General features: G+C 32.9%; 1 protein-coding gene across 1 annotated transcript; it reads left to right on the top strand.

Moving 5' to 3' along the window:
• Positions 1 to 3,571: 3,571 nt before the first annotated feature.
• On the top strand, positions 3,572 to 7,160 carry LOC112703252 (aspartyl protease AED3). The gene is made up of 2 exons (XM_025754615.3): positions 3,572 to 4,699; positions 6,599 to 7,160. Exons 1-2 carry the CDS (start codon positions 3,641 to 3,643, stop codon positions 6,890 to 6,892), a joined length of 1,353 nt encoding a protein of 450 aa, XP_025610400.1. The 5' UTR covers positions 3,572 to 3,640; the 3' UTR covers positions 6,893 to 7,160.
• The last annotated feature ends 664 nt before the right edge of the window (positions 7,161 to 7,824 follow it).

Below are 7,824 nucleotides of genomic sequence, written 5' to 3'. Positions count from 1 at the left end.
TAATTAGAAATTACAACTCAATTAAAACATGATTTGTCAGCATAATCCGGTGTCCACGTAAGCATTATCCTCACCAGAGCTTTGGTTCGGCCAGGTTATGGATACGTTTGTCAGTTTTTAAAATTAACTAGGTACTATTTTGTCGTTTACAATAGTCAGGTACCGCAATATCAGCGTTTTAATCTTTCGGGTACTGATTTGGTCATTACCTCTTTATAAATTAAATCTATATATACTGCATGTTCACAATGGATTATTTTTTTCCTCATTTATCCTAACTCAATAAATCCTTAGTCAATAAATTATTAGATGTACAAAATAAAATTTAAAATTCTGACATTTATTTAAATAAATAAATAAAATAATTACTTGATTAATTAAAGTTAGATAAAAAATGACTAAAAGAATAAATAATATCAACAAATAAATTGATCATTTAAATAACCCAAATTAAGTAAAGATAAGTTTTATTTATAGTTTTATTCAAGACATGCATATGCCAATATATTTTTATATATATAAAAAAAGTTTAAGAAACCAATTCTACACGCAGATAAGTTGTAAATTTAAAAAAAAAAAATTCTTATTTTAAAATTTTTAAAATTAAACATGTGACGTTCTATCCCTTCACTTTTTTTCTTACTTTTTCATTTTTTTTATTGGTGTTTCTTTCGAACTTTTTCTTTTTAATATTGTATTACTAGAAGTGAAATCCTTCATCATGAACCAAACTATGTGTTGAGCACAACTATGGCCATTTACAAAACGTCAGTGACGTTTTGTGTTTCTTCAATTAAAATAATATTTTTTTAACAAAACGTCAATGACGTTTTGTGTTTTAATAATTAAAATAATATTTTTTATTACAAAACGTCAGCGACGTTTTGTTCTTTCATGATTAAAAATTTTTTTTTATCGTAAAACGTCAACGACGTTTTGTGTTACTACCATAACCGTGTAGAACACCAAAATGATCAAATATTTTTGTATTTCACATTAAAATTATTCATATATAAAAATTTTAGCCGTTTCTTTCCGTGCTACCTCTTCTTTCACATTTTTTTTTCAGATCATCTTTAAAAATTTTTGTACAATAATTTTAGATATATTTTATTATTTTTTAAATTTTTTATTAAATTTTAAATATTATTTTTTTACAATAGCTAGTTTAAGATGCTTGTTTTTTTTTTCTTTTAGTTTTGGATGTTTAATTTTTTTAAATAAAGAAATATTCAAAAAATCAAAAGAAAATGAAAGGTTGATCACGTTGGATATTTCTTTTATTTTTGTTTTGAATGTTTTTTTTTTTGAAAATCAAGAAGTATGACAGATTGCCTATTTTTTTCAAAAAAAGTGAGTTACACTCTCACCACCAGACGCTATTATCCCGTACCTGAAGGAGGCCGGGTTTAGAGATGTGTTGTCGTTCACGAATTTTGTCTTTGACAACTCCTTTATTACAACATTCGTTGAGCGTTGGTGTCCAGAGACCCACACCTTCCACATGCCGTAAAGTGAATGTACGATCACCCTCCAGGACGTCATATATAGTTTCGGGACAACAACTCTGCAGCGCTTGCAGCAATCTCGACACCTTGTTGTAAGACTCCTCCCAGTCACCGTATATCCGTGCAATCGCCTTTTGTTTTGCCATTCAGACCTTTTTGTAAGAGGGTTTGAAGTGATAGCTCTGTTTAACTGCACCTTGTAGCACTGAGATGCTGATGAACGGGTTTGACTGTATCAACGGAAAGATGACACGACAGATGAGACTATGGTGGTCCTGCGACATTGTGGGTGCTAAACACATGTGCACTCTTCCCCCTTACACACCTCCCCCTAGAGAAATAGAACAACAATGGTAAACATGTTCAACAAGCATAACAACGACAACTGACAACATTGAATACAATGAATCCTTAACGTACCAGTATCCGAGATTCTGTCGAAGAGTAACACGAAGACTCCAAGGGAAACCTGCTGTATGTTGTTGGCAACTCACATGGTACTTCAACCGATCAGACTCCACCACTCGATATTTATCACTTCTGTGAATGCTCTAATTCTTAACACGCTGCATTACTGCATCTTTGTTTTTGAATCTGTGGCCAACCCTAAAGTCCACCCTACTGTCCAAGTTATAATCTTTCTCATCCATGTTGTCCAATGGGTTCTTCTCGTTCATCACGTCCAGATCCAACGTACCATAATGACTGGTACAGATGACAAGGCCGAAATTAGACACGGAGGAGGTAGAAGATACCTACGTGATGCCTCAACTAGGGTCTCTGGTACAAACTCTTCCTCATCATCATCCTAGGAGGAACCGCTCTCGTTGCTATCCGCAACATACTCCTTATCGGACTCCTCACCATCGACCTCTATGCCTTCCACTAGACTGACAACATGAATTAGTGGTGGTGCGAGAGGTGGGTCATCTTGGACGAAGTCTGACGACCCAGATCCACCACCACTGACGTCACCAACCTCCATAGAAAGCTCCATCACTTGTTCCGCCATGATTCTCCTATGAATGTCAAACATTAGGCGCACATGTTCGTCGCTATGGAGTCAAAATGAACGGAACCGAAATACTCCGTTTCCCATCGGTACTAGCAACCTATACTCCACCCTTCCAATCTCTTTTCTCCCATTCCAACCGACGCTACCTAATATCAGACTCTACAATTCCGCCAATGAGCTTACTAACCGGGTATGCAATAGAATGGGATTCCCACACTCAAATATTATTCCATTATCACTATTTCTCATACGACAATTCGAATACACACTTACAACTAAGAAACTACTACTACTAGATATTTTGGCTTATTTTCGGATGGAATAGATAGCAAAAAAGTAGTGAAATATTTGTGGAGAATACAAAGGGTTGCACATCCTTTTATATATAACCGCTGAAAAGTCTTAACATATCTCGTTTACATTTTACACATTATAATTACCCATTTATCTCATTTACAGTGTAAATGAAATAAGTAAACACATATCTTGTTTAGACTATAAACGAAATTTATGCTACATTGATTCTCAGCTTTATCTCGTTTACCGTGTAAACAAAATACGTGTTTACTTATTTTATTTATGCTGTAAACGAGATAAATGATGCGATGTTTTTCGGTGAAAATGTCCGTAGATGTTCATTTACATAATCAATATATTTATTTTATTTATTAAAAAAATTCCAAAATTATATGATCCAATTATTGTTTACGTTAAAAGAATTTTAGATTTTAATCAGTAATAATTATTTTTTTTAAAGGAAAAATATAGGTAAATAATGAAAATATTAAACAATGTAAACAATAAATATATCAGATGTTCATTCTATTAGTATACATATGGTTATTTTAATATTAAAATTTAGAAGATTAATTTAAAAATGTAATGTGTTTTTATTTGATTGGTGGTTGTTCGTATTGTTCAACAAAGTCATTGTCCTAACATTCCCTTTTTTAAAACTAGAGGTGCTAGTTCTTAATATTTTTCTTAAAAGAAATCCAATAATTCAAGGATAGATACGTAAATGATCAACCACACTCCTGCCATTTGCATGTATTTAAGAACTCAACCCGCCATGCATGCACACCACCACATTCCAAGCTTCACCACTTGATCAACCATGGGAGCTAAGTTCAAAACTATCTTATTTGAAAAAGTCCTCTTCGCAATAATAATTTACTTCATATTCTCCAAAACAAACACAACCAAAGCCCTTGACACATCATGTGCTTCTCAACCCGACCTCACCATCATTCCCATCTACGGCAAATGCTCCCCATTCAAACCCACACCAGGCCCATGGCCCGACACAATCATCAACATGGCCTCCAAAGACCCAGCCCGCCTCGACTACCTCGCCTCCCTCGTGGCCCGAAAAAAGCCCGTGTCGTCAGCACCCATAGCTTCGGGCCAGGCCTTCAACATAGGTGGCTACGTGGTCCGGGCCCGTCTCGGCACACCTGGCCAACTCATGTTCATGGTCTTCGACACCAGCACTGACGAGGCCTGGGTCCCATGCACCGGCTGCACCAGTTGCCCGTCCACCTACTCTCCCTTCTCCCCCACTGCCTCCGCCACCTACGGCGGCTCCATCACCTGCTCCGCCACAAAATGCTATCAGGCTCGTGGCGCACAAACATGCCCCGGAGGCCCCGGCGCCAGCTCCGCCTGTACCTTCAATCAGTCCTACGGCGGAGCGATGGTCTCCGCCACGCTCGTCCAGGACTCAATCTCTTTGGCGAGAGAAACAATCTCGAATTACGCTTTCGGATGCGTTAATTCTGTTTCTGGCGGGTCGATTCCGTCCCAAGGGCTTTTGGGACTGGGCCGTGGGCCCTTATCTTTTATTTCACAGTCCCTACCGCTCTATAAGGGCGTGTTCTCATACTGTCTTCCAAGTTTCCGATCCTACTATTTTTCCGGGTCGTTGAAACTCGGGCGTTCGGGTCAGCCCAGGAGAATCCAAACGACGCCGCTTTTGCGTAACCCACGCCGGCCCTCGCTTTACTATGTAAATCTCACCGGAGTGAGCGTGGGCCGGGTAAGGGTCCCTGTGCCACGGGAGTTTCTGGTGTTTAACCAGTACACGGGTTCGGGTACAATAATTGATTCGGGTACGGTTATAACCCGGTTCGTGCAGCCGGTTTACAATGCTATCAGGGACGAGTTTAGAAGACAGGTGAAGTAACTATCGTCCTCACACTATGAATTATTGTATATTAATAAATATACACTAGTATATTCATTAATCTACCTTTTATATATTAAATATAAATAATAATAAAGTCCATATGAAAATAGTTAAAATAATAAATGTTTTATACTTTAAGTAAGGAATTTTAGATTTAAAATCTTAAAAATGATAAAATCTATTTTTATGAATTTTAGATAATAAAAAATATTTAAAAAAAATATATATTAAACTTCTCTTATATTTTTATTATATAAAGTAAATGATGAATAGTCAATATTTTCAACTACTTGTTCTCCAATTTCTCTCACAAGATTTTACTTTTTATTTTCTGCCTTCATTCTCCCAAAAAATATATGCCTTTGGCCTTAAAATTAAAACGTCTTAGAAAAATAAATGTCTAATATTGTTTTTAAGTGATTACATGTGCGTTACAATTACCATTGAGTTAGGATCAAATTATATATTGATTTGACATTTGAATAATAATAATAATAATAATAATAATCCATATTAAAATGACACCACAAAAAAAATCCATATTGAAAAATCCTTTTTACTAAATTCCACGAAAATCTGACATTAATAAACATGTATTTGAATAAATTTATTTTTGTATATTTAAAATTTTAAATTAATATATTATATTGATTTTCATTTATCTCAAAAGTACGTCAAAACATTTTATTGATATAAAATTATAAAAATAATCTATAAGATATAATATAAAATTGTAATCCACTAATAGATTTTGTAAAATAATTATGCGTACGAAAAATGTATTTAATGATGAGATAATTTTAACTTAAAGTTCCGTCTTATTTGATCCTAATTTTATTATTACTTTTTTCAAGTTTTATAGTTTAACCATATAAAATAGTTGTAGTCTAATCACGTAATTAACTAATTACTTTTAGGCAACTACTAAAAAATCACTATAAAGATAAATGACTTTTTTTTTGAAGCAATATTATTGCATTATAAGTTTTATTGTGTATATATTTAACATATGAAATAAATTCCATTGAACATTTTAATTAATTCTGAATTACTGAATCTGTGTGAAATAAACATAAACTAATTAACTTTTCACGTTATTTCTATATATAGAAATATAGAACTTAAAAAATACTAAAATATCTTTACTATTTACGAAATATATTGTAGTGTTTTTTTGTGTGACTGAGAATATATTGTAGTGTAATAAGTGTTTTAAAATTTTATTTTATTTTAATATTTTTTAACTGTGGCTAGTTTAGCTTAATTAAAGTTGTTGGAAAGAATATTATTACAAAAGATAATTGATAAAGGTATAATTATTTATGTTGTTTTTTTGTTAACAGTGATATTATGATATGATATCAGAATTTTATGTTCAAAAAATCTAAAGTTCAGATTTCGATAATAAATTTAAAAAAATATATATATAAGACAAATAAAAAATACTTATATAAAAAATCAAGTAAGTAAATCAAAAAAAACTATTACTTAAGACACATATTAAGCGGTTTTAAGAGAAATAATATTATAATAACAATTTGTCATCTAATTTATAAAAAATTTCATGATAATTGCGCTTACATGTTTCCTCCTCTATCGGTTTAAGGCTTTTGGAGAAATGATATTACGATAACAATTTATCATCTAATTTATAAGAAATTTCATGATAATTGCGCTTATATACACGCATACGCACACAAACACACACATGCTAATATTGTGTTGCACTTCTAATTCTTGCCAAATTAGTCATTAACACTGCACGTGCTTAAAGGTTTGTAAATTGGGAGTGATAGATTGATACAATAGAAAAGTTAAATATACTTATTTTAATTTAAAATTAAAGTGAAAACAATCTTAAAATAAGACACAATTTTTTTTTTTCAGGTAAAAGGCCCATTTTCAAGTTTAGGTGCATTCGACACTTGTTTTCAAAAGACCTACGAAAAACTGGCACCAATCATCAAACTCCATTTTGAAGGCATGGACCTAAAGTTGCCATATGAGAACAGCCTCATACACAGTAGTTCTGGATCGTTGGCTTGTCTGGCGATGGCGGCTGCACCCAACAACGTGAACTCAGTGTTGAATGTGATCGCCAACTTGCAGCAACAGAATCTTAGAATTCTGTTTGATATAGTTAATAATAAGGTTGGCATAGCCCGTGAGCTTTGTAACTAGCTGGAAGGTGGATCTCATTTATGTGATTTTAAGATGTAATTTTCTTGTACTAAGTTTCTCTTGTATTAGTTGGTTAACTACTCATGTTTTTCACATCTTATTGCATGTCTCAACATGTGGAAGCAGTAAAAGAACACGTTTTAAGGTTTATTTATTTATTATTGTGCTGTATAAATTTATCTATTCTATATAAAGAATTATGAGGGCGGTTTAATATATAGAATGGATATTACCACTATTTTGATAATGGTATTTTTGTTTCTATAAATTCATGTAATATACAATGCAAAAGAAATTATGTATAGAGTCTCATTCTCCACAATAGAGTGATATTATCATTTCCCTTAATATATAACAAAGATGAAATAGCATTGGTAGGTTAATTTTAAATAAAAGTTATATCATGTATATAATTTGGTGAATTTGTGCTTCACAAGGGTGGATCTTTAGTACTTTAAGAGATCGATATTATAACACCTTTACTTATTTTTGTCACCTTATCAATCAACTTATTGGGTGAGATTTTAATGGGTCCGAGCAAAATTTGGTATTATAAGGTCGAGTCTTTTTTTCACTATGAAAAATTTATGTAAATCCTGTCCATGTTATATTCTGATGAGCAGAATTTTCTGTAGAACAGAGACAAGTCCAGAGCATACTTAATAACGCTGGATAAGGAAGAAGGAAATAACACTAGCTAAACTTTCAGAGAGAAAAAGAAATTTAGAACATGTTGTGAAGTAGGAAAAGTGGATATATTACAATGTTTGTTAAGATTTGATTACAACTGGGATGAGCTCCTCCTTTTATAGAGGTCTCTAGACAATAGCAATATCTTATAGAATTTAATCAAGTCTATCATACAATACCAACTGGAGGATAAAGATAAGTCTTATCTCTTTCTGACTTTACCTAGACAAGTGACAGAGTTC

Source organism: Arachis hypogaea, chromosome 7 (assembly GCF_003086295.3).
Source record: "Arachis hypogaea cultivar Tifrunner chromosome 7, arahy.Tifrunner.gnm2.J5K5, whole genome shotgun sequence".
Taxonomy (NCBI): domain Eukaryota; kingdom Viridiplantae; phylum Streptophyta; class Magnoliopsida; order Fabales; family Fabaceae; genus Arachis; species Arachis hypogaea.
Note: the sequence above shows the minus strand (reverse complement) of the source record. Positions and strands in the feature narration are given on the sequence as shown.